This window comes from Anomalospiza imberbis, chromosome 3 (genome assembly GCF_031753505.1).
Source record: "Anomalospiza imberbis isolate Cuckoo-Finch-1a 21T00152 chromosome 3, ASM3175350v1, whole genome shotgun sequence".
Taxonomy (NCBI): Eukaryota; Metazoa; Chordata; class Aves; order Passeriformes; family Viduidae; genus Anomalospiza; species Anomalospiza imberbis.
Window position 1 is genome coordinate 36,842,029 of NC_089683.1, and position 27,916 is coordinate 36,869,944.

Genomic DNA, 27,916 nt, shown 5'->3' on the forward strand with positions numbered 1-27,916 from the left:
GACTTAGTAGCATCTTGTTTGTTGGTTTTCAGGACCATGAAAGACTGAAATGGCGTCATATGTCAATGGTTATTATTTTAGGCAAGAATTATCAGCAAGAGCTTGACTTGATTGCCACCTTTGCCATACCACAGTGACACAGAGATATTTACATCTACAACTGTTTCTCTTCCACCTGGTTATAGGTGTAATACACTTGGGATGCAACTTTTAAGAACATATAGCTAAGAGAATATCTAAATTAAAGTGGACAGCATCTCAGCAGTCACCATTTCCTTTTGTTTCAGTACAAACTGTAAAGAAGAAACAACCTCTTACGTACTTTTCTTCAGCATAAGTTTGAAGCTTATATCTAGGTCATATTGTCCTTAATTTAATCTATGAAACTAATTGTTCTTAATTTCATTTTACTTCTATATACTTCATAATACTCTTTTACAAATTAATTTTTTGTTTAAGTCTCTTAGTTCTCTTTTCCCCACTTTGATCAGCAATGACAAGGAGCTGTAAATAAAAACATTTGAGTAGGTACATATTTTTCACCCCATCATGTTCTTTTTCAGTATTACAAAACATCGTGTTAGTCTTTCCTTTCCTGTTCTGTTGCACAGTGATGTGGTAACAGCAATAAGTAAAGAAAGCAACTTTACTCCTTCTGAAAAGCTAGCAAAATTTTCAAAGGGACAAAGTGATTCTCCTTTTTACAGGACAAAGCACTATGGATAAATATAAAGGGTCATTTACGTATAGAGATGGGAAAAGATGGCATCAGACCTTGGAGTTCCCTCTTACAACAAAAGCACCTGAATGGCCAACAACTCTTGGTGACATTTCAGCATTTCTAGCTAAGAATGGTTGATCTGACCACTTGAGATGGCAAGCTGCAGGCACTGGCTGTTGGGTTCACAAACTATTTTTGTCATAAGTATCTTTCCTTGTCTTCCAGAGCCACCTTGCTATGCAGATGGAGAAGGGCATTGGGACAATCTGTCACTAAATCATGCCCTTCCCCAAAGTAGGAGAGAGGTATTTTCCATTCAGAAATTTGGATTTCCAAGTAAAAAGTTCTGGAATCTATTTTGGTTGAAGATAATTTTTGAAGTTGTATTATAACGTGAATAGTATCAGGTGGTACTTATTGTGAACTGGTTAAGCATAATGTGGTGTTCAGCTTTGCCTTCTGGGCTCTGGCCTTTGACCCTTGGATGCACTTACAGTGTCATTTTATATAGTTCAAGGAGGAAACACCTACAGTTAATGTGAAACTTTGGCTTTCAGCTAAAAGATATATAGTCACTGTAGCTGCGTGCCAGCTAAGCACTGTTGAAAATGAGCTGAATAAACTCAAAGCAAGAGAAATACCCTGAAAGGAGGTGCACATTTTCCCCATTTAAGTAAGCTACAGAGTGGCCTGGCTGGGAGCTGGGGGAATTGCCATGAGGTATTGTGCAGAGCTAGCAGTACAAGACTGCTTTAATTTTCAAATGTACTATTAGTTAAAAGTCAGAGCTGCAGGATGTGAATGCTGCCAGATGCAACTGCTGATTCCTGCAAGGTAGTCAGCATACAGTTAGAGATCTGGGGATTAATTCCCAACCCCACACCTCAGCAGCTGCTTGGGGCACATAAGGAGCTGGCACTGCAGAGCTCTTGCAGAGTCAGCGTTGCCAGTCCAGAAGCAGCAGCCTCCCTCCTCTTCCTGCCTCTGGTTAAAAATACCCTTTGGATTTTTCATCTGCCTTTTGTTTAGACTTTTGCAGGAAAAAGCCATTTTGTGCTAGAACTTGTGGGGTTTTAAAGCCATACACCAAATATAGTAGCAAAATTGCAGTCAAATTCTACATGTTGGCAGCACTTCATGTAGCTTGTGTATCCTGTCATATGATCTAACTTGGTGAAAAAATAACCATGCTCAGCTGAAGCACATAGAAACGGAAAGTTTGCCTGAACACTGCTGCAACAAAGATTTTTTTATTTAATGCCACACTGAATCTGTGCTGAAAGTTTTTATTCATGTTTATTGTGTACTTTTTTCTCCAGTTATCTTTGGAAGGTGGATCTAATAGATGGATCTAATAGATCCACCTAGCTTCATAGTAAAGTAGCATATAGGCCCTTTTGGTGCAAAAAAAAAATTACAAAATGAATGGCAATCATAAGTTTTGATAAAATTAATAATTTTTCAATTGAAGGTGTTTCTATGAAACAGAAACAGAAGGTGTTTCTGTGAAAGAAAGGCCAAGTCAGAGTAAACATAGCAGAATTCTGCTGAACGCTGAACTCTTGCAAACTATGGATACGGATTTCTGAGCTGATTCCTGAGGCTTACTTTATAGCTGATGGAGAGAACTGGGAGCTCCTCTTGCCTGGAATACATGTTAGCTGTACACCCAAAAAATAATGCTTTAAAAGTTCCTGCATTTTTCAGTTATCTGTAAAGGGAGATTAAGCTAAGTCCTCTGTGTTCTAGACTACCCTGGTTAGGTATTTTTACATGTGTATATGTAGAGCTGCATGTAGCTCTCTATACCTGAGAGAAATGTGTCCTGCATTTCCCCTCAGTTTAGAAGAATTACAAGCATTTCAGTCAATATAGCCTCTTATTTTTAATGGTAAGATCCTTGAAGAACTGATTTTAAAGGTCCAAGAAGGGAGCTCAGCCAGTAGGAATGGGAATCACAAAGGTCAGCATGCAGATTTGGGAGTATGCACACTAAGAGCAATCCAGCAGGAGCCCACAAAGAGGGCCTCCCAAAACCTCCTCTTTCTCTGGGAGGCAGAACACCTGTGTGACAGAGGGGTTCAGTTTTTGCACAAAGGTCTGATGCATCAATGTATGTTCTTACAAATCTCAGGGAATTATGCTAGGTAATGTGACACCGAACTACTACTTATTTCTCTGTGCAGGTCGTATAATTGTATGAGATGAGTGTATAAATGTTAGATGATTATCTAAAGTCAGTTCAGAGTGGGGTTTGTATGCTTTGTAGGCTGTCTTATAAATTCAGGTACAAATTATTCTAGAGAAGGTTTGCGATCACAGAAGCGTATGATAATACAATAGTTCTTTGTACAGAGCAATCACACCCTGCTTTTACAAATTCACAAAATGTAGAAGGGCTTGCCTCATTTATAATGCTAGCCTTTCAATACAGACAGTTGACTGCTGAATTAAACTCTTGATGGAATTAAGGAATCTAATATTCATATGCCTGTATTGTCAGTGGGAACAGATATGACTTACTTGCAAGAGAAATCATCATGGTACTCATTGTGACTAAGAGTCTCAGCTTTTAAAATCCTCTATGTGAATTCAGACCTTGTAAATCTGGATTCAACAAGTGCACCTCCTCCTCATCGATAAAACAAACGTGGCATTGTGTAATCAATGCTCTGTAGCAATTGCACAGATGGATGGTGCCTCTCAGGAAAGCAATTACTGTCTGTTCTTCAAGCTTAGCTCTAAGGCAACCATCTAACAAAACGGGGGGCTTTGCCAGCTGACTTTTAATTAGCATTATTTCAGAAATGAAGAAAGATACTGGGGAAAGAAGTTACCAGATTGCTTTAATTGATGAAGCAAGTGAGCGCCTGATCTGGACCATTGGTGCAGAGTTAGTGTGAACTAACAAGATGTTTCACAATGTGAGACATATGTTTCACCTTTTCTTTACTCCCTGAAGAATGAGGAGAATCATGGCAACCAGTTGACTCACAGTCTTCTGGCATCATTGCTGTAATAGTTCAGATGATTTCCTGGTCCGGAAGACATGTGCAAAGACCCAAGTCAAAGCTGAAGCTGTGTCCAAGTGACAGCTGTTCACAACTCTGAACCTCCCTGATTTAGTTACTCTATCTTTAGCAGCTACAGATAATGGCAGAAATTTTCTCTGGTATACATTCTTCACCATGCAAACTGCAGAGCACACTAGATAGCTGGAGGCTGTTGCAAACTACCAAAATTGCAAACTACCAAAATATTTTGCTCCAGTGCCACTATTTAAGGACAGTGTGAATGTGTTCATATGGTTTATACTTATATTTGTACTGACACTATGCTTCAGTTTAGCACAGTTTAGAATGGCTTTTAGTTTGCACTGAATGGAGATAAAACCACAAAGGGTAGATTCTGCAATAACAGGAAAGGCAGCTTTGATGCCGTCCTGTTGCTCCCTGTCAATTACTTGGACCTTTGAGGACCATGTGGAGTAACTGACCTCACCCACACCACCTCCCCGTGGCTGACCCTGTTGTGATAAGCCCATTATCTTTCCTTGGTCTACATTTTCATGGAACCACAGAATCAATTCAGTTGGAAAAAACGTCTGGGATCATCAAGTCCAACCCTTGACTAAACACCACCAGGTCAATTAGACCATGGCACTAAGCGCTATGTCCAGTCTTTCCTTAAATACCTCCAGGGATGCAGATCCCAATGTTTAATCACTCCATTACCTCCCTGGGCGGCCAATTTCAATGTTTAATCACCCCTTCTGTGAAGAAATTCCTCCAAACATCCAACCTGAACACTTTGTGTAAGGCAGCTTGCATACACTGAAATGTTCTGGCCTACATGCTGTACCTTTGGCCACTTGGTACTTTTGTTCTCACCTCTCATGTTTGCACTCATCCATGTGTCTAATCCCAGTGCTTCTCAATTTAGGCTAGTGCATATTAGTTGATGGCTTGTTTTTATTTTTGGGTTTTTTTTGTTTTGATTTTTTTTTTTTTAAAGAAAGGACATCAATGGGTTTTTTCTCTTTTTCTTCTGCTACTCAGCAATCCTGAAATAAATAATCCCTCTTACTTGTAGCAGGTCCAGGTATTCAGGGGAATATTCAGTAGAGTATCTTCTCTGACTAGTCTCATGAAAATTTTTTACCTTATCAAAAATATGTTAGTTTAGTCCAAAAGACATTGCGATAGACTGCTGCACTAGGGGTTTTTGTCCTGGATATATCTGTATATTTTTAAAATTTTAAAATATGTTCTGGACGTGATTAAGAAATGTTTAAAATCTGACCATGAATCTGACTTCAATATGAATACATATTTTATGGCATGTATACAAACCAGCATTACATAAATATATTGAGTCTTTTTAGGGATGTTAATAGCATGTAATGGATTTTTACAATTTAGATTTTTTTGTACTCAGTAGGTTTTAGCTCAAGACCTAGCCTGTGGCTCATAATGCCTACAAGCCAAAGGGAATAGGCTGGCAGGAACCAAGGAGACTGGGTGTCAGACCTGGTTACAGCAAAATGTGAAATTCAGAGATAGCAAACTGGGAAAAGTAACACAGAAGATACCAGGGAGAAAACAAATTAAAAGCAGCAATCTGCTAGTATCATTTTTAAATGTAGCTATTTGAAGATATGTGCATGAGCTAATATGCAAATATTAATACAGTGAGAAATCAAGTGGGATGTCAACCATATGCCACCATATAAAAGGAGCCCAAAAGAACTTCCCAACCAAGCTTATTTCTGATTTTTCACAGCTGAAATGGGAGAATTTGATGTGTTTATCTCTAATTGAGTAAATTCACATGCAGCTATTGATAAACATTTAGAATCTGAGTAAGAAATTTTGGTGTTAATGTATCTGTCCATCTAACAGGACAAAGCTGCAGCACAAAAATCATGACATGATGTCATGTCCATTATCAGTACAAAACCAGGAAAACCTCAGTGTTCAATTTAAGAAAGAAATATTCTACAATGACTTGCAAAGGACAGCACAGGAAATATGTCACTAAAGCAAACAGTTGCTACTGTATACAATTACAGGTTATTTTCTTTAATTCCTCCACTTAATCTGATGATGCATATAAAGATGGAGGGAGTTCATAGGTCAACATTTCTTTTAAAAATTGCTGCAGTACTTTCACAGAATGAGCTCCCTTAGTATGAAATCATCAGGAGTGCAATTTCACATGCAAGAAACCACAGAATTTTTGTTTAAAAAAAAAAAAAACAACCTGTCCTATCATGAAACATGAGAGCTCAAAATGATCCATTTGAATTATGCTTTATCAGACTAGTTTGCTCCTGTCAATTACACTTCCATGCTAATGCACAGCATGTCACTAATCACCAGATTTTAGAAACATATTCCAGCATTGTAACATTTTAAATAGCCATTCCAGTGCATGGTCGAAGTTGCATTTGAACTCTTCAGAGAACCCTTCACACACTCTGAGCTGCTGCCTGTTGAATTACTTACAGGGATTTCCTCAACTATAACAAGTTCTTGGAACCAATAATTTATAGTTATCTAGCTCCTGACTTTAAAATGTCTAGTGGATACTAAATTGGTTTGGGTTTATTGTAAACCAGTGTTTTAAAAAGGCATGGCTTGTTCATTAATGGTCCTTACCGCTTCTAGTCAACTTCAATGATAAATAAAAAATGGAGACTCATGGATCAGGTACTTTAGAAATACTGGACTATTTGGAAAGTAATTGCTTCTCCCACAGTTTCTAATTTTAGAAAAGGTGTATCAACACTGCCTTAAGTGGCTCTTGTACCACATAGGGTATTTAATTTCTTTAAAATAAAAACTAGAATCTCAATAAAATTTAAAATAATTTTTAAAGTAAAAGCAAGTTTAAAATATATTTGTAAAAAGAACCTTCCATGCTTCACTCAGTGTTCAATCACTTCAGCTAGAACATTAGAAAATGATTACTGAAAAGTGAAATGAGTTATCACCTAACCTGAAAATACCGAAGTTAAACACTAAAACTAATGAATTTTTAACATTCTTTCAATTTTATATTTGAAACATAAGTAATCTGATGAAAATTACATTTACTCTGATAATATTGAATTGGAAGTTTTATGTTGGCTAAAGTCACCTTCACTAAATTATGCTAGATAGTCTGTTCCAAATTCTAGATGGGACTACAAGAGGCAACTTCACTGTCTTAAACAAGTTGATGGTCTCCAATATAAGGGCATGCATGGCTACATAGAACTCAGGCCAAGTATATGGAAACTACATTTAGTTATGACTCATACCATAGCCACTATGATGAGATAATTTACACATAAAAACAAAACAAAAAAAAATCTGGCCCAGCCTGGTAGGGGTTCTTAGTCCCATGTAGGCCACCTACACCTGGTGGGGTGAAGGGAGAACAGAGATTGTGACCCAGTGGGGGAATCTCAACAAATGAAAGACAAACACATGGCCAGAAATTACGGCAGCCCTTCAATGGAAGTCCCGTGGACTGGAAAGCTACCAAAAGGTGTCTCTTACCCATCACTGCTTTGGTGAACTCTGAAAACATCTTTGCATTACTTTAACTGAGGGGCTAGTCAGAAAAATTGCCCTCAACTAAGATGATGGGTGGTGACAGTACCAAACTACAGCTACTGTGACTGTTCTTCACACCAGCACCAGGATCAGTGATTTTCACTATTATCAGTATTTCTTACCTTCCTGATCCCCTAGAATTGCATTACTTATTACACAACTCTTGACAGAGCCATTGGTTCTATCTTCTTGCCTGCCTCCAGAGCTGTTTTGGCTAGGGGCAGATTAGCTGTGCATAAAGGACATTTCCCCTTACCTGTTTCTGGTGTACAGCAAGCTGCCTCCCATTCTGGTCAAGTTCTTCTCACTCCCAAAAGCTACCAACAAAACCATTAGACTGCACATGCAATTGGTAAAAATTAGTGTTTCCCTTCCATCTAGAAATTATAATTTTGTATCACTAATTAAACAAAAACACTGAATACAGAACATGGAAAGTAAGTGTTACTTCTTTTTAGGTTTGAGAGTCCTCTGCTGTCCTGGCTGATCCTGTGGTAAGTCTGCCCATGTTCAATATTAAAATAAAAAGTAGCGATGTATGCTGATTATTATGGCAGGTAGATTGTCCAGTCCTCATTTTAATGGTCTCGTCTTGATTTCAGTCACAGAAGTACCCCTGATAGAGGGAATCAGAACCAAGTGCTCACACCTTTAGGACTTATCAGTACATCAGAATGCCAGGGTGGAAATACATACAGATTCTTCATTGCGCCAACTGTACACGTGCAGGCTCTCGACACAAACTTAGCAATGTAAATCCAGCTGTACAGATACAACATACTCCTCTGAAGCTTTATAAAAATACCAGTGCAATATAGAGCCATTTTACAAAACAATCATCTTTATAGAAAGGTATTTTAGTGGTATATGCTGAGGTAAATAATAAAACCAGACCCAAGAGAGGGCATGACCAGTGTTAAGGAGAACGCCGGATGAAATTTGGCCAAAAGCCTGTTTTATAAAAGCTAAATTTACCTACCAGTTGCGATCCCTGGTAAGGTGCTTATTGCTGTAATACTTCAATATTATTCTTCAGTTTACAAATTGAAAAATATATGAAATTAGATCTGTATGAATGTTAGGTATTAGCTGTCACAAATTTAAAAAGGCATTGTACCAAGTTTTCTTAATTGTTTACTAACCAATTTGATTGTAGCAGGTAAATAAACTACAGCATACATTTTACCTGACACCATGCATCAAAATCACCATAAAAACTAAGTTTATCAAAGTCCAAGTCCACAAGGAAAACATGAAAAAGTGCAAATTATGTACCCAGTATTTCTGTCACAGCTGTTTTTTCTTAATATGGCATGAAAAAGGTTTACAGCATATATTAATAAAATTCTTACAAGTGCTCACCTCAATGTTTATATATACAACATTTTGCTCAAAGTGCTCACTATATGAAAAAAACTGATTGGATAAAAATATTTAAACAGTGCTTTCTGAACGTTCAGGAAAAATTCATATAATACATCAGTCCCGTTTGTTTTCCTCTTCACTCAGTGCAATGAGATGCAGAAGTCACATCAACTTCATGAAAACTTTGCTTGCCACATTGCCAGAAAACCTCAGTTACAGTGGCATTCTTGGTGTCCCATTGGGAGTGGGTCTTTTATTTTTTTGCAGGTGGCTTTGATGTTTTCGAGATCTTACTACTTTCATTCTTACTTCAAATACCTCTTGTATGGCTTTTCGAAAACAATGGAAATTGTAGTCTATTAATCCTACAGAGACACAAATGTTTTACATATTAATAAAGACATTCATATAAATAAGGCAATGAAAACATTGCTTATATTCTATGTTTAGTGAAATACCATACTCTCTGTCTGGAGGTCACATTCAGCGAACTGTCCAGGAATTTTTTTCTGTGCTAAGCAAAAGCACATTTGAGAAATACAAATAATGCAGTAAGCATAAATATGCTTGTACGTTTTAAGAGAAATCAAATAGAAGTTCATTGGCAGACAACAGATCCTTAATTTAATAAAGGGCTTTGAAGAAGTGCTCAGTATACTAGGAGTAAAACTGAAATCTTTCATAAAATATGGTGTCATTTTGGAAATCTGCTTTACAGAATAACTGCAATAAAAAGAAGTACCACCTATTAATCAAGAAATATTCATTTTTTGACAATACATAAACTTTGAAGTGGATATTTAATAGAACTATTACCAAATCTCAGCCAGTTGTATTTCATCTTACACTGTAATTAAACAGCAACACAATAGACATGCTGTTAGATTAGATACTTATATAGTAGGCAGATAACATTACCATGTAAGTGGGCTGAATGTAATCCCACAGAAAAGCTGTAAAGCCATATTGGTAGTCAACTGGAAGATTTACTGCCTGCTACAATTCTGTAATACCACAATATAATTTTAGAATTTTGGTACTGAGCTCATGACCTCATTTAATATTAATGCCATAAGCTTTCTTAACTCAAATACTGCAGCATTTTCCATTTCAGTTTCCCTAACAGGAGATGCATATTTTTAAGTGGCTTAAATCCACCATGTTACACTTTACAAAATTTTACTTGGAATTCATGAGGCATAAAATCTCATCTCCATTATAATACCAGAACCATACTGCAGAAGAGTGAAGGCTACCAAGTGTCCCAACTATGCAGACACAACAACCTCACACAGTTATGAACAATCCCGATTGGATGTTTATTCAACATGGTGTCTTTCTGAAACAGTGCTATTAGTAAGTATGCAGAAATAACACTTCTTATGCTTTCTACAGAAAGCAACTGCATCCAACATTCATATGCAATAAAGGTGGTAGGGGTATGGAAGAGACATTTGACCAGTTTAAGTTCTATCAAAAGCTCAACAGGCTGTCAAACAGCCCAGCAGACATAGTTCTAGTGCTGCGTTCACAAATACACCAACACTGACTGGTGAAATTACTATCACAAGATAGGGCACACGAGCCCAGATGACAGCTTGCTCCTCTGCTGCTGAGTTTTGGTCTCAGGGCATGTCACAAAGACCAGCAGCTCAGTGAACATTGTGCCAGTGAGCAGAGAGGTCATGAACTAAGGGTTCAGTATTAAGTTTGACCAGGGTGAGAAAGATGACAGAAATTTTACGCACTTTAACTGCAAAATATTTCCTAATTAGGATTAGGTCCTAAATATGCCATTTTTCAAAAGCCTCCTTTCAGATATAAGCAAGAACATTTTATCAGTCGATTTCAAAATTTTTCCCTTGGTTATGGCAGGCAAGCTGTTCCAAATGTGTATGCTGGTATCAACAGGTACAAATCAGTGTCAGTCAAGATAAACTGACACAGTCTGCAGTTGCAGGTGGAAGCTTTACTGCATTGGATGTAAACTTTCAAATGCTTTCATATCAGAAAGTTGTCAAATATGTTTATGATTTCATCCCATCTTAATGCCTGCACAAGTACTTTCATTCCTTTAAAAATGTTATGTAAGCTTTATCAAGCTGTACTTACCTCAATATTTACGATACAGTTAGAAACTGTTATCACCCAATGACAACCTCAGTTATTCATTAACTCACTAACATAAGGGAAAATTAATGCAATACTAGGAAAGGGGAAAATACCTTTTCTCTCAAAGCTTTCTTCTCTGACAAAACAAACAAGAGCAAGGAATTTTGTCACCTCTTTTAAATAAAGGACAGTTGTATTATTCAGTTTTATGATTGCCATTGATTCTTTGTCATAAGGAGTTCCAGTGCCATCATCTTTAAGCCTAAAAAGCAGTATTCAAACAAACAAACAAGAAAAGGTAAGACACCACATTAGCTAACAAAAGTACTGCTACATAGCTTCTCTCACCAAAGATTCTCAAACTTTATGAAATCTTCATTTTAATCTTTCAGGGAGACTCTTCTACAAACTACACACTTGTAAACTAAGAAGACAAAGAGATTAAATTATTTATCACATCACACAGCAAACCTTAGATCTGGGGCCAGAAATCCAATTGTTTGATTGCCAAGTGCCTGAACTGGAACCTTATTTTTTCCTCGGTAAGTTACCACCCATTTACCACAAGGCTGCTTTTCTTTTAATCAGTGTTTTATATTATGACTTATCATAAACATGTGAAACAGTAGGTCTGTATTGATAACTCCAAAGCCAATAACCTTGCTCGAGTGATAGCAGCTGACTGATAGTTTAAGACATCATGAGACTTTCCTCATGAGATGTTGGCTTTTGCAACATCATACTATGAAAAGAGATTTCTCATTCACACATGCTGTGTCATGATGATCAGTTTTTGTAAACTGTAACATTGTAATTTTATCCTCATTCCTGAATGCACACAGAGATACTGTTAAATGGATAGTTATCACCAACCACCCAGAACAATTAGTCTCAATAATATATTAAAGAGGCAAACTCCACAGATGCTCCAGGAACAGAGGACAAAAAATGAATTGTAATGTTGTCTTCGTAGCTAAAAAATGGCAAGCGGATCTCTGGTGATAAATGCTAAATGGCTACACAACCACAGTGCAATAATGATATTTTGTAAATAAAGAGTCCCCCAGGTGGTGTTGTACAGATAATTATTAAATGCACACTCTTTTGCACTACACAGCAGAATCCTCCTCTTTACAAAAATCAGCATATTTTATTTTATACCTCTGTAAAACAAGTTCTTACACAGTTACTCAAGTGATGACTCCAAAATCTGAAACACACGGTAGAATATACAAACTTCAGAGATTTTAGGTTAAGTATTCAACATTTTATTGTTCCAGTGCTTATTGCACATGTGCACCAGGACTCTCCCTTGTACCTCCTCCAAGAGTGCAAGAAGTCTGACAGTGGGTACAAATGCAAAGCTAGCCCAGCCTACCACTCTCTAAGTACGTTGTGCATTGGCCTCCAAGTGTAAGCATCTTAGTGCACTAATTCTTAATGTGCCCTGCCTTTCCCAGGAATGGCAGGCATTACATTTGGCCAAGGGCCAAGCCACTGAACACATAACTTGCAATGAGATGTACATGCCAGCCCAGGAGATTTCCACTTGCTCATGTACAAGAAGGGGAAATTGAAAAAAAACCAGAAAGGTCACGTAGGGAATAGAAGACAGAGAACTGAAGTGAGAGTGAAACAACTCTCTGAGGCTATTAGAGGCCACTGGCTATTAAATAAAACTAAATATGGCCCCGTTTCTTTTTAAAACAGGAGGCATCCTTCTGATTTCATCCCTAGAGAACAAAAAGATGATGTTTCCTTTTATTTTAGGTTGGTTTCTTCTGACTTCTTCCTCCAAATAAAATTATTAGCACAGAAAGAGGAAGATGCACACAAAAGAGACTGAACAGGGAACAATGCTTGTAGCTGGGAAGGATCAGTCCCTCAGAAGCCAGCTGTTTTCTCCTCCCCTATGCTGGCAAATTATCCATTCTCATTATTGTTTTACCTACATCACTGGAATTTTGAGGCTCTTGAGATTCTCAGTACACAGCTTTATGGAAAACATTCACAATTTACTTACCCATATATACAAGAAATGTCAATCACAACATCTATCATATCACAGCAGAGCTCGTAAGTTTGCATATCCACTGGAGTGCTGTCTGTTGCAATATAGATCTTACTGACTACATCAAATAAAAATGCTTTTTCAATCCCAGAATTCTATTCAAGAGAAGAAAAAAAAAAAGAAAAATAAAGTGGAATCCATGTTTTCAAATAAACCCCAAGTTTTTCTGTTCCCTTACTTGCCTGTTATACAAAAAGTCTAGGCTAAAGAAATTAAATTGCAATTAAGCTCATTTTGAAAGAACTGTACATACAGCACTGTTGTATTTGTAGCAAACCGTAATGCTCACAAACCTTCCAACAGTTTCTGTCTCTGAGCAGACATAATGCCAAGTGACACTCCCAAATTTCTTCACCTGAAGAGATTTCTTTTCAGTGGAAAATGAGGAAGGGCAAGGGGGGTGCAGAAAAAACTTCCAAGTTCAAGATTTTCGTGTTTTAATTGTAGCAACAGACATAAAAGAAAGCTGTAATCTAAAGTTATTCTAACTGGGCATACGAGAAGATAGAAAGAAGGGAAAGAAAACGCTGATGAACAAAGAAGACAGTAGTGCTCAGGAATGGATTTCCAAGGAAATTAATAATTTTTTTCATTGCAGTCTGTAGCTCTTCTACTGTCTGGTTCTGTAAAATATTTTTTAGGATCACAGGAGAGAGATCAGCATTGTGATGGTACCTTCAGGTTTCATGTAGCACTGGTAGTTAAAGCCATGTTTAAAATGCTAAGGCTTGCTAAAATAATGACAGCTATGTTCCTGTGATCCTGCCAAGCTGATTAAGATGCTCTCCTTACTGGAGATGTATCGTATTCACAGCGCAGAGAAGCTAGCCAGGAATGCTAGCTCTTAGGCTTTGTGTAGATAAGGTAAACTGCCCTAAACCCCTGCTTCCTGGAAAAAAAAAAAAAAAAAGTACTTCTTAACTGAAAACAGTAGCCTTGCAGGCTGATATCAAAGGATTACACCTGCACAGCTGTCCCAGCATGAAAAAGGGCAATTTTCCAGTATTACTAAAGCACAAGCTATAAAATACTCTTCAGTATCCATCTATATGGGAAGACAAGCAATTTTCTCCATCCAACTGAACTGTCTCCATACATGGGATTCCCATTTTAACATGGTTTGGGACTGCTGCCACGGTAGTTCTGTAACCACCAAAAAAATCACAAGTTTTAATAGTTTAAGCTTCTTTTGTATGGTTACAGAACTTTTCAATGTTTTCTTCCTTCTTTTCCAAGTCAACTATTTAACACATAGTTAAGTAACTAAAGTGACTCTCCTGCTTTCCATATTTCCTGAAATAGGCAGAAAAATTTCCAACACTATATATGCTATTGAACAATGGCCAGAAGTATTTTGGCCATTTTCTTCTTAAAGTGGCATCACTCTTCCATCACTGCACACAGAGCTAAGGCTGCAAACATCCATTAGTAACAACAGAGTATAGAGGTAAAATTCTTGTATTTCATAATGGAAAAGACTGAGTGGCCTCTTTCAGTTAATCAGAAATAAAAAAATATTAAAAACAAAGAATACACTGTGGATACTGTAGGTAAATGGGCTGAAGCACAGAATGTACAAGGAGAGTCTCAGAGAAATGGCTTTGTTCAACCTGAAGAAGAGAAGACTCATTGCTATCTACAAATACCTAATGTAAAGGTATTCTCTGGTTTAGACAAGCCAGAGCCAGAATCTGTAGCTCTTCTCAGAGTTACAATGTTGAAGGACAGAAGCCAAAAGGCACAGGCTGGAATTCTGACTTGATACAAGAAAAAAAATTAACAGAAGAGTGGTGAAGGATTGGGAGCATGCTGACCTGAGAGTTTGTAGCATTTCTATCCTTCCAAATGCACAAAGGATAGTCCAGGATGAACTGGACCCAGCCATAACCAACTTGCTGTAACTGGCCTGACTCTGAGCAGCAGCTGACCTCTAAAGGTCCCTTTCAGCCTACAGGGTTCTATGAGTCTATGTTCTTTGAGCACAAAGAACAAAAATGTATGCATATTTATGCTGGTTGTTCTGGCAACATATGGGAGTTCTGTAATTTTATTTTTCAAATAGTAATTCTGACAGCACCTCACACAGTTCAACAGATGCTGTCAAATAAGATTAATTACAAGACTCTTTTGAAATATCATGTAAGTACATAGCTGTAACTCATTGCCAAAACTGTATTTGAAAATACAAGTCATTTCAGACAGAAGAAGCTGAAACTTGAGCCCTGCAGTGTCATTCATAAGAAGTCAATTACAAAGTTTTGTATTATAAAAAGAGAGACATAGCAACAATTTCAGCTGTACAGGTAGGATGCACTTTAAATTATTAAGATGCCAGTGACATCTTAATATGACAATATAGTTAACATTTAACAATGAGAAGTGATTTTTTCATCTCAAAGCTCCAGGTGCTGCAGCCTGCCTGTACTTGCAGTGACAGTTAAGAAAGTTTTCTGAACGTTTGCCATGAACCTCTTGAGACATTTTGCCGTGCCAGCAGTTACACCTGCTGGTTAAGGGCAGAAATTGGCCTCTTAACTTAAACCGTGCTTGTTTTCAATTGCAACTGATCCATTGTGGTAGGACGTGCTAAGAAACTGCACGTATTTGCTTCTTTAGAACTTTGTATGGTGACAGAAACCTCTGTGAAATGGTAGTATGGACTGCCAGGAGTAGTAACTTTGTATGGTAACAGAAACCTCTGTGAAAAGGTAGGATGGACTGCCAGGAGTAGTAAGCACTAAATTTACCCACATGCCTTCAAATATTTCATTTGCCAGGGTTTTTAGTACAACTGTAACCAAAAAGTCAAAGGATTTCCCAGAATTTTTGAGAGGAAACTACTCAACACTCCACCCTCCACCTGCTACCCCTAGCCCGCAAAAGAACCCAAACAGAAATTGTAGAAACAATAATAACAAGTCATAAAAAAACCAGGAAAAGGTGGATAAAAAGTATTATTCAAAGAGACATTACATCACTAATGCTTAGGGAAAATTACAATAAGAAATCAACTGTTTCTGTTACTGGAGCTGGTGGGTTCCTTACTGAGTGAAAGGCTGCCAGTGATTAAATGAGAGCAGGGTCTGAATAAACACCAGTTCTCTCTGACACAACCCTACAGTCTGCAGAAAAGATGCAACATGTGCTAAAGGCACTCTGAATTGATGTAAGAATATCCATGGTTAATTTGAACCAAGAGAGTCATTGTGAAAAATCTGCAATGAATATATGAGATTTTATTTTGGATAGGTGAAAACCATGAGGTACTTGAAATTCAAACCATGTCTCTCAACTATATGGGGTGTGATGATGTAGAAGACAGTTTCTATTACTTAAATAGAACGGGTTCAGTAAAAGTGGTAGCATTCCTCCAATTCCCAGGATAGGTAAGCAGGCCTATCTTTTTCTGTCTTCTGAAAGTAAGCCAGAATTTGGCCCTAAAAAGCAACTCTCAAAAGAACTTGAGAGGATATTGCCAGTCACATCCAGTTAGTAATGAATATTGGATAATTATTTAAACAGGCCTTACATCACACAGCAGATTTAATGAATTAATTTTTATCACTATATTTGAATTTACAGATTACAAAACTTAAATCGTTAAATGATCAAAACTGTATATAGTTTTATTTTTACTATAATAATTGTTTGTCTTAATACATACTTTTTAATATCCCTCAAAACAAACAACCCTCAAATGAAAATACGCTTTCCCATGACACACAACTTGATTAGTTGATAAGGCCACAGTAATTAAAAACAGGCATCCTTCTATATGAAGCTGGTAAGTTAGTCAGGTAAGATTAATGTGGATTTTTAGTGCCAGTTATTTAATGACTTACAAGCTGTTACATTAAAGAATGGAGAAGCAGTATCATCACACTGATGGTTCCTCAAACATGCTCACACACTGTGGAATTATGACCTTGGGAAAAAACCTGCTGTGAACTTAAGAGTGATCACAGATCTATTTTTGTAATCATCAGCTTTTTGTGTTGGAAGTCTCCGTGGCATAAATGAAAGCACTTCCTCGTGAATGCTGCAAACTCTAAAGTAGAACACGAATACACCCACGCCCTGATATCCAACACACTGGCTTCCTGAGGTAAGGTGTGACCAAAATCCATGCCAAAATTTGTTCTTACTGAGTTGCCAAGGTAAAGAGGCACCCCCCAACTTATTGTATGAGGGAGAATGATGCTTAATCTTCCTGTGGTTGCAAATAATCATTCTGAGTCTCTCTGTCTACAGACAGAAGTTACTTCTAAAAACAGCAACCATGCCGAGGACATAGTGATGCAGCTACACATGGCCCTAGGTCATTTAGAAACTGGAGCAAAGAAACAGTCCGAGACTTTTCCCATACTGAACAGGGGAAACAGCACGCCTCCCTCACTTTTCTGGACATCCCATTTATTTGAAATACTTTTTCTTCCTTACAAACTATACCTAATATTGTAGGTGTGATTGGAGCTAGGTGTTCCAGACACACAAGCAACTGTCATCAGTCATTCAGGAAGCTGCCTGTGCTCAGTTCATGTGGAGATTCTGTACAAACCCTTCACCAACTCCAAACACTGAGGAGACTCCATACAGAAATCTAACTCACAAAGAGTGACTGGAATGACTCTGGCACAGGGAATACTATTATTCAACCAGCTTTCTCTGTAAGACTGTGTGCCAAAACCACTATCTATATGCTCTAGAATTGTTGTCATAATTTCTTCATTACTTTTCTGTCATAGAGTTTTGAGTCTACATGATAATAACTGGTATACAGTCCAGCTGTTTTGGAAGAAACAGATCTTTGTAGCAAACTATTCATTATGAAACAGTATAAATATGCTGTTTAATAGTAAGAGAATAACTTTTGGAATGACCTTCCTCTATTCCTATATCTCCCTTTCACATCCAATTTCTCTCTCTATTTTCACACTGAGAAACCATGAAGTCTAATTTTATCTTATTATTATCTAATAATATTTTATTATTATCTAATAATATCAACAGGCTTTTGAATGGTATTAAATAATTTCTTATGTCAAAAACACAAGAAGACACAACAAAGTATCTTGCTTGGAAATTGAAGCTTCAGAAATTAGTACTAGATGCTAAGCACAAAATTAGAATATTGTGAGAAAGGGTGCAGTTTTTGGAGCCACTATAACCTGATATAACAACCACTAAAATAGGGAGTTTCCCCTTTTCACAACCTACTCACTGTGCTCCCCTTCACTCACTGCTCCATGTTTCCATCTCTTACCTTGTGCCAGAACAAGAGCATGTTGGGCTTGTCCATCACCTGCTTTTAACTAAATTAAACAGTACATAAGTGCATGGTATAGTAACCCCATGAGGGAACAGGTGAGTGTCAGAACCAGCAGAAAGGAAAGGAAGGGATCAGACATACAGGAAGAGTGGAGCAAGCAAACTCTTCCACAGTGGTAACAAACCACTTGATATACAAAACTCCCTAAGTGGCCTTCAGAGTTAATTATGGAAGCAGTGAAAGTTGTGGTGGACTCTGTCTAAAAATTTCACAACACAAGAAGACTTTCTTAAGCTCGGTAAACTTCCAATACAAAGTAAAATTAATTCTGGGAAGCACTACAGACAGCTCCCCATATGAGATCAGACTAGATTATGCTCCTTTAAATATTTATTCATATAAGATTTAAGTGCAATTTCAACAAATACATGCAGCACAGACTTTTGCAACATTCAGATTGATGTTATGAGCAGAAAAGTGATGGCTGCTAACCCACTTTATGTGACTCAGGAAATACTCTGAGTATCTCAGCAGCTTATCAATGCTGTTTAATAGACATGGAAATGATGCCAAGCTGCATGGAGGTGCATTTCAACTAAGTTCTGATAATTTCTTTGAGAGTTCACATTGCTCATGATCTCTTCGAAGGCAGTGAACAGAGTAACTGAACATGCATGTTGGACACAGCCAGATCTACAGACAAAGGACATAGTAAGTACTTACTGAAATAAAGATGTTAAGCAGGTTTTCCAGTGTTGGGAGCTGTGGAATCAGTTTCTGTACCACTTTGCTAAATGCTTCAAATATAGAATGATCATATATGCTTGTCAGATAAAAGCTGGAAAAAAATGTCACCACATTTTCCTTTTAGCCACATACTGTGAATATGATGTACCTTTCATAATATGAGTGAAATAAAATATTGTCAGACATTAAGTGCCTACACTAATGCAATTACCCCCTGTGATCAAAAATCATGACATGATTGAAACACAGGACTTTATATTAAAAAAAAAACCCAGCCTAGACAGTGAAACCTAGAACTCAAGAACTTTTTAATGCAACTCCCATGCTGGTATTCTTACAAAAATATTTATCAAATTTCAGGAGAGGAGTATTACAGAGAATGCCTATTGTGATCTACTTTTTGAAAGCTGTGGACCGATTTATCAGTGCAGTGATGCAGTCGAGTAGTTAAGAGCTCTAAAGAGCTGGCACGTTCATGGAGCAGGCCTCTTTTTTTAATATATTTGTACTTGGCTTTAAAGTGCTAAGAAAGCCGTGACAACTTGATGTGCTCCAGTTCCCAGTCTGCGAAGTCCCCTACTTGTCACCATTTGCTACAGTAACCCATTTTACCAGAAGACACAAGGCAAAGATTCAGCACAGGTCTTCCCAAGCAGCTCCAAGCAGCCTGCAGCAGTGAAGATGAATGACTGGGAGGGGACCATGTGGCACAGAGCTTTCAAAAAAGGCAAAAGTGATGTGGTGGCATATACACACCATGGCCTGGAACTCTACTGGTTGTTGTCACTGTCCAAGCCAACTTATTTCAAGACAGCAACTGCAGCAAAACCTGATAGGATTCTGGCTTGTTTGTCTGGCATCTGTTATTAAGCAGCTCTCCATCTTTCCCTTCAAGACAGCAATCAGAAATAGGACACTTTGGCTCAGGTCAAAGGCAGTATCTCTAATTATCCCTTTCCTCCATATATCAAAAGCATGTTGCCTGCTACTTCAAGAGGACAGAAAATAGTAACTTGTCAAATAAGCTGCTCTCCTCTTTAGCATTCTCTGCACAGCAACTTTTCTCACCTGAGGTGAATCTTCTCCAATCCAGCATCTGTAAGATCATCATTTGCCCTCTGGTGAATATCCCTCTGTGTTTCAATCTTATGATCATCAGATAAACCATCCACTTTATGGATAAAGATTTCAAAGTTGATATCTGGATTCACTTTATAGGCTCTGGTCACAGTAAGATGCAGCCGAGCTAATGCTTCCATATAATCATCCTAGTAAAGGAAAAAGAAGAGCTACAACTTAGGAAAGTATTTAAATATATATATATATTATATTTTATGATACTTATTTTAAAACAGTACTACAGCTCAACAACAGCTTGATTTTTTTAATGTTTTATAAGTAGAAGCCTGAGCCTACATCCAGCATGTGCACCAATCTCATGCTGTCAGCACTTAAGAATCTGAGCAAGAACCTTGAGATGTTAAAACAAATTAGTTAACTTCCGAACACACTGCAGAGAGAGATTAAAAATAGCCAAGCAGCTCTTTAAGTTTTAATGACTTCTTTTAATGTGTGTTTGTGATGTAGATTATTTATTTGCTTTGAAAAAATCTGTGCTTTCCAACCCATTTGTCTATTGCTGAAGAAAGAAAAAAAAAATAGCTTAAAGCCCCTTTTTTTTACCTGAGAATCAATAACAAATATCAGTGCTCCAGTGCCTCTGAAAATCATCTCATAATCAAACGTAGGGTCAAAGAAGTCAATTTGCCCAGGAAAATCCCATATCTGAAAGTTGACAAAGGAGCTGTTGGAAACATCCTCTCTGCAGATCTTGTTTGTGCTCTCCAAGAAGAGAGTTTCATTCGGTGACATTTTGTGAAAGACAACTTTCTGAATGGAAGACTTTCCACTTCTTCTCAATCCCATGAGCAGGATTCTTGGCTTAACTTCAGTACTGAAGGGATCATTGAAATCCAAAACTGAATAAAATCACACAAGAAGAAAAGGAATATACTATGGCAATATAATTAGTAACTGCCAGATAACATGCATTTGATATTTATTTTCATAATTTTTATATTAATTTATGCAAATGTTATCAATGTTTAAGCTTAGAGAGCAGTGATACAGGCATTTTGACTTGAATTATTTGCCCCTTAGGGTATACTATCAGAAAATCTACTTCTCACCTCCAAGACAGAAATTGCAGAAGTTGTATGTGAAAAATCTGTTATCACACATAGACATCTTTAAATACCTAATTTTACTCAAATTAACACTATGCCACATATATTCTCCTTTAAAAGAGTATCATCTGATAAAAAATACCCTTTCCAGCAGATAGCTACATCATGATGCTGGAAGAACAGAGTAAGACTCTGTTAAGTACCTCTGCATGACCTTTCTACCTGAGAGCTTCCTTTCTCTAAAATCAATCAACCAATAAATAAATTAATAAATGAAATCACACATGCAAGGAGCTACAGGAAGAGTTAAACTCAACAGGCACACAGTGCTTCTATGTTGCTTACAGTACTGAGCTCATGAGGAGTCCTTTTCTAAGGTGCTTAGGATTTCACCTGCTGCTCAGTAATTTGTGTTACAATCTGTAAAGGTTTGTTATCCAATAAATAAGATTACAGCATATCATCTGCCTATTTGCAAAACAAAGCCTGGGAGCACAGGGGTTTCATTGTGTTACCTACCCCAGTTTGAAACTGGCACTACTTTTTCTGGTGCTGATGCAGTTATATCAGCATCAGGTAGTTCCAACAGTAAACTATGCTATTATATCTGTAAGGACACGAATGTATAGCTATCCATTCCTGTAGGCACTTTAGCTTCAGGTATCTCTAATCAAAACAACTAAAGCAGTCTAAATTTCTGCATTTAGTTGTCCTAGAACTTTGAAATGTCCTTTGGTGCTGAGGTGAAATAGCACTGCCCTTATATGTAAAAAGCTTTGAAATACCTCTATGACTCTGCAGTGTCAAACATAAGCAGCGCAAAAAAAAAAAAGAGTTGCCAGTGCTAAATCCACAGAGTACAACTCAGAAGTCAGTACACAAAGGTAAGGTTTAAAATACTGGTCACACAACAGGCTAAACATACTATCCAGGGAGATTTGGTAGACCTTCTCCTATCCACTGCACTACAGACTATTAAGATTATACTTCATAGCACAACATAATTGCATTTCTTTTTCTTTTTTCTGCTGGGATAAGGTTTGAATTGCAATATTTATCTGGCACACATTTATTCATATGCATCATTCTTGAATATGCCCTGCATACGTGGTCAGCTTTACTCCCAAAATATGAAAATCCAAAACAAGAAACCTCAGTAACAATTCGAACCTGCCAATTTATTACATAGTCTTATCAGCCAAAAAAAGATGGAAAGCTTAAAGGAATTCTTTGCCTAGGAGCCTGTTTTGCACCCAGGGGTGGTGACGACATCTTGTGTCTTCTTGTGTGCCTGAAGTCTCACACACAGCTTTCAGAAACACAGGGGCAAAGTATGTCTGCCAGGAGGGTACAGAACCTTGTCCAGGTTTCTTTGTGCCTCCCAAATTTGAGTGACAGAAAAGGAGGGCTTCTCAAACTGACAGTATTGCAGTGTTAGCATAAAACATCTCCTGGCACCATCTACTGGCTTGTGAGAGGTTGTGCCACTCTGTGCAGGTCCGTGTAACCAGTGACTTACTTAAAGAAATTTTCAACTCATAATTGGAGGGATCCTGTCCATTTCAAATACAATTGAAAGTGGTAATTGGCAGTATTACCACTTACTGTGGTCTTACCAATTATCACACATGAACACTGCCAGGCAGGAGTAGTGCACAGAGGAAACGCTTTCAGGCAGAGCAGGCATAGGTAACTCTGTAAGAATTTCATCCTATCAACACAGCAATGGCCACTTCTGATGGTCTGCACACAACAAATTTAGGAAGTAAGAATCTGAGGTCAACATGCTCCTCTGCCATCCTCTACCATGCTCCTCTTCCCATCAGCTTGAACAGAGGTACTACCTCCTGTGGCTAGGAGAAACATGTGCCTACAATACTTCACACCTCCAGAAGAACAATTAACATCTGCTCTAAGATGATGTAAAGATATTTGATGTTTTGGGGGTACAGTCTTGTCAGTAAACCAAATATGCAAGATTTAATGGTGTGTCCTTCATCTCACACTGTTGGTTTTTTTGCCATCAGAGAAAATAATTTTTTCAAAGCTTTATAAAGACTTTATAAAAGCATGTCAAGAACAGTCTTCAAGTTGAGGCTTTATTGCATGTCTAAAAAAAAATAAAAAGCCTCCCATTTGCTCTGTATGCAACTGAACTTACAAAGTCTCATCTGGATTTGTACTTTGTGTCCCCTTCCTCTTCCCACCACAATAACACCAACTTCCTCCTGTATGTCTTATGACATCTCCTCCAAATTATAGCTATGACATGCTGTGGCTGATCTGGAGCTCAGCACATTTCAGTTGGCTACTCTGTGTATACCCATCTGCCAGCTGCTGCCACAGTGAACACACAAAACTGCTCACTTGTCCCTCTGAGGACACTTCATTTTGCTTTCTCCTCTTTTCTGAATGCCAGTTTTCCTCAAACTCGTGGGAACTTAATAACTTTTGAGACATCTTTTGTTCAGATTTGGTTGAAGGTGGACAGCATTTTCCAAGATTCTGACCATTAATGAGACAACCAGAGGACAAGCTACATTCCTAACTCCCTTTTCTTTGAGAAACAAGGTAAAAACCTACACATATCTGAAGAAATATTTTAAACAATTTGGGAGTTTTTACATTGTGGTATTAAATTATTCCAGACTGTTAGATTTTTACTTATTATAATGCTTAATAGAAGGAAATTGCTTTCTATTAAAGCCATACTAAAAAAATACAGTTGCAACTGCAAACAGAATTAGGGATGAGAAGAATGAAGACCAGCTCTTCTGCTAGTAAGACTGTTACTTAGCTTTTGAAATCCTGCCAGTTCAAATTCAGGGAAATGTAAGAGTATCATCCAAACCTGACAAGATAGCAAGGCTTCTACAGCACTTCCCTCTCAGAGAGAGTTAAGAGATTACCTTATATGTAAAGGAATTGGACGATGCATTGCCTGCCCACATTCCTTTGCAGGAGTACATGACAACTCCTTTTTTAATTTGCCTCAGAAATGCCAGTAGATGTATCACTGCAACTTCCCAGACTAGGTTACTGAGTGAGATCATAATATGCCCAAGAGAAACACTAAACTCTTCTTTGTTCTATAACGGGAAAGATAATTTTCCCTATTGTGAGATGCAACACATTTCCTGCTTCATTCACTTTTGCAAAGAGTAAATGTTGTAAAATGCCAGACTCTAATGCATATCAATAGCCCTTCATATTTCAGCTTTTCTAAGCAGCCATAAAGAACAGAAGCCATGCTGGTTAGAGGCCATTCCTTTGAAGTATTTGCAAATTTAATTCAACAAACCTAAAAGCATTTTCACAGAAAAGCACTCAATTCCTCACAAAACTTCTGTTAACTGCAGCTGTGTCCTTGCCTATGGAGTGTGTTTTGCAAGCATTGCAACATGCAGAAGAGCACAGCTCTGAGGAGATGAGAACCACATGTAGCAGTCCCGACCTGTCTCACCAGTACACAGTGAACACTTTAGTATCTCCTTTATGCTATTAGATATATAAAGATAACTAAAACAGTTTTTAAAGCCGATCCTGAATTCCAAATCAATTGCAATTAATTGTCAAAGCAGGTGACTACCCGTGCTTTGAGGGAGTATGGGATGGGGATGCCACGTTCTGGATATCCCACCAGCTTTCAAACATCCAAATAAACCATCACAGCTCATCTGTTCAAGTAACATAAAAGCAAAAGGAATTATTTTGCTTATGTTACCATCTGCAAGGTAACAAGCCTCTGAGTCTAGTTTTGAACTAATACAGCTAATGATGATTCCCCCCCCTCACACTAATTCAGTAATATTAAGTTTTAACCATTTCTGTGTAAAGGAGAGGTAGCAGTCACAAACTTCCTACTCTTACCTTCAAACCCATTAATCCTATAGCACTTCCAGTACTGCTGTGACTGTGGTATTTGCAGCACTTTAGATTGCTGTCAAGACAATGCCCTTACAAAACACATGCAATGAACATCTTCAACGCTAACAGATGGCCTGAGACTAAAGAGTTAACAGAAAAAGCTTGTATGCAATGAAGAAGGCTATTCAGCTACTGTGGATTCATAGACATTGCAGAAACACCTGGTGGAAGGAAATTCTTGTGGCTACAGAAAAGACTCAGAAGTGTCTTTTCGAGAAGACCAGGTTCCATGCTGCCACAAGTGCAGCACTCTGCAGTTATCACTCTGCAGTGGTATGTCTTAAAGCCACTTCCTTGGACACTCTGCAGAGGACTTTCCTGCTTCTAAACACTTTTTAGTTGCGTCTATAAAAAATATGACTATGCTTTATGTAAATTTAAGCGTTTTAAGGTCTCTGAATATGACCCTAAATGTAAAAGAAGGACAATGACTTCAGCACTGAAGCTGGAGACATAAACCCAGTATAGGGTGACCGATGACCACTATGAAGTTCTGAAATCTTCCGCGTGCTTACAAGAAGAAATTATGCTTTTACTTTTAAGCCTAGCTTCTCTCTTCACTGTCAACAGCCATGCATTGAAGCTATTCTTCTTATAGTGCCCTTTTCATTTTTTCTTTGTAGAAAGTGGAGGCACTGACACTAAATTTTGGACTACTTGCTGTACAGAGCCAGGAAAAGAGAACAAAAAAAAAAAAGGGGAAAGCCCCCTGCCCTGCAGCCCAATGTTACACAAAACACAGATCCAAATCCCAACCCCCTCTGTTTCAGATGTTGTCTGCCTCTTTCCCCAGAGAATTCAAAATGGAACAGAAAACCAGGGAATCTGGACAGTTAAAATGGATTTTGTTTTAATCCTGTGTAAAGTAGTCCCTGCATGGACTGCCTTCTCCTGCTATTCAGGATGTAAAGGCTCTTTTCTGTTAAGTACAATATTCTGGTGTTACTATAAAGAAGCAATTGCAATTTTTAGCAATCTAACAAGTTCCTATTCAAAAATATCCAAATTAATTTGTCTAAAGACAATATATGGGTTACTTCTCTACAGAAAATGCAAAGTTAGTGTAGCACTAAAGAAACACATTAAAATTTATTCTCTTTGCATCAAAAAGAAGGCAATTCTTTAGCAGGTTCAAGTAAGACTTTATTTAGTCTCAGTTATAGCTCTTAAAGTCTAACATTCCTATAGCTTTTAACCATGAAGGCTTATACTCAAAGCACTGACCTTCCTCCACTCCCCAAAATTACATTAGTCAATGCAGCACCTCCCATGGCAGCCTGGAGGACTGGGCCTTTAAGGAGAAGGGTTCCACATTCTAATATCAAAGTAGACTTAAAACATGTGGCCTTTTATTATGCTCTTATAAAAAAGCACTTCTTTTTTTATCCTGTGATACTGAGAGTTCTCCAAGCTCCTTTGTGAAATATGTCTCAGAAGAATGAATTCAGGCTCTGAATGAACGCAACAGGCTCTGAGCTGGCATTTCCTTTTTCTACTGAATGAGACTGCTTTTCCTGGTAAGCCCGTCCTTCTCAGCATCACCATCCATACTGACACGGACATGCAGTGAGTAAGGCGGCTCCTCACAAGCACAGACAGACGGACATTTAGCAGAGCCTGCCACTGTGGGACTGACACTCGCAGCTGCCGAGCAGCCCCGGACACAGATCTGCGTGTGGCCGCTGCCTTTTATAGCGTGACACCCAACCCCCCACCTCCCTGGCACACTCGGGTCACATCAGCAAGCTGTGGCCTCTAATAACTAATAACTCTCACCCCGGACTTGAAGAATACTGATGAAAAATTACACACACACACACACTTTGCCTCCTCTCTTTCCCAACGCTTCCTGCTACCTGTCAGCCTTGCCCTGCTCCTTCCTCAGAGCTCCCTGCACCCTCTGACCCACCGAGCACCCAGTCCCCGTCCCGGCCCTTCCCATGGCCACCTCCGCAGCATCCTCGCTCCGCTCGGCCTCCCAGTGCCCAACCCCGTCCCCAAATGGGCCTGCCCTCCCTCTGGACGCCTCGTCTTTCCCCGCACCGCTGTCCCTGGCTCCCCCCGTGCCCCAAACCCCGCGGGGAGCCTCGCCTCCTCCCTGACCCACATCCGCGGGCCGCCAAACCTCACCTCTTGGCGGCGGCCCTGCGTCCCCCGCCACCGTCCCGGCCTCACCCCGGCCCCGGCCCCCGCCCCGCCTCACTCCACACCCGCACTCGTTGCCGGCCGCTACTCCGCAGCCCCCTCCGAGCCCGGTGCTGCCCCTCGGCTCTCCGGGAGCAGCCCCCGCCCCCGCCCCCGTAGCCCCGCGGCCGCCGCCCAGCCGCTCCCCGCCGCCCCCGGTGCCGCTGCGGCCGCCGCGAGCAGCACTCACACGCCTCATCGCCGCCGCTCTCCGCGTCGCCGTCCGAGAAGGACTCGGCCCCGTCGGCGTAGCCCGCCAAGCCCACGATCTCCTCCTCCTCTTCTTCCTCCTCGTCCCCCTCTTCCTCCTCCGGCAGCTTCCTCGGCACCTGGCTCATGCCGGCCGCGCTCCTCGCGGGGCTCCGCGGCCCCTCTGCCTGCGGCAGGCTCGGGGCGCGGGGGGCGCAGGTCCCGCGCTGGCGCCGCGCCCGCCGCCGCCGCTCCCCTCCTTCCCCCCGCACGGCGCTGGCGGAGCGCGGCGCAGCTGCCGGCGGGGCGGGCGGGGAGGCGGCGTGACCCGCGTCACCTGACGCGCCCGGTCACGGGCCGCCGGGGCCTCCGCTCGCCCGGGCCCGCTCCCAAGCCAGGCCGTGCTGCTGGCACCCCAGCGCCGGCGGGCATTGCCGGGCGCTGCGGGCTCGCCCCGGCCCTGCTGTCCCGAGAGACACCCGTGGGAGCGGTGCACACGCGACGCGCTGCCCCTGGCGTGCGGGGCGCCGCGGTGGGCGAGCG

At 39.5% G+C, this 27,916-nt stretch overlaps 2 protein-coding genes and 1 long non-coding RNA gene across 3 annotated transcripts in view; 1 reads left to right on the forward strand and 2 right to left on the reverse strand.

Annotated features, from left to right (window-relative positions):
* Nucleotides 1–7,868: 7,868 nt before the first annotated feature.
* On the reverse strand, nucleotides 7,869–27,672 carry RRAGD (Ras related GTP binding D). Its single transcript, XM_068184065.1, has 7 exons — nucleotides 27,375–27,672; nucleotides 20,571–20,866; nucleotides 19,956–20,155; nucleotides 18,864–18,978; nucleotides 12,824–12,966; nucleotides 10,914–11,062; nucleotides 7,869–9,053 (listed from the first exon to the last, which is right to left on the reverse strand). The coding sequence occupies exons 1-7, from the start codon at nucleotides 27,520–27,522 to the stop codon at nucleotides 8,902–8,904; spliced, it is 1,203 nt and encodes a 400-aa protein (XP_068040166.1). The 5' UTR covers nucleotides 27,523–27,672; the 3' UTR covers nucleotides 7,869–8,901.
* On the reverse strand, nucleotides 12,973–18,857 carry LOC137470563 (uncharacterized). The gene is made up of 3 exons (XR_010997129.1): nucleotides 17,880–18,857; nucleotides 15,568–17,833; nucleotides 12,973–15,509 (listed from the first exon to the last, which is right to left on the reverse strand). It is a non-coding gene; the product is annotated as an uncharacterized lncRNA (long non-coding RNA).
* ANKRD6 (ankyrin repeat domain 6) overlaps nucleotides 26,304–27,916 on the forward strand; it is a 92,094-nt gene continuing 90,481 nt past the window's right edge. Inside the window, exon 1 of the mRNA XM_068184054.1 lies at nucleotides 26,304–26,517. The gene's annotated coding sequence lies outside the window, so the exon portion shown is untranslated. The remainder of the gene's footprint in view (nucleotides 26,518–27,916) is intronic.

Excerpts from the sequence above, each read along its gene's own strand:
- RRAGD (XM_068184065.1), bottom strand. The coding sequence starts at position 27,522 with ATGAGCCAGGTGCCGAGGAAGCTGCCGGAGGAGGAAGAGGGGGACGAG. Across the intron at positions 20,867-27,374 it reads GAGCGGCGGCGATGAGGCGT|TTTTGGATTTCAATGATCCC; the intron begins GTGAGTGCTGCT and ends GATTTTATTCAG. Across the intron at positions 18,979-19,955 it reads TTGGAGAAGATTCACCTCAG|CTTTTATCTGACAAGCATAT; the intron begins GTGAGAAAAGTT and ends ATTTTTTTCCAG.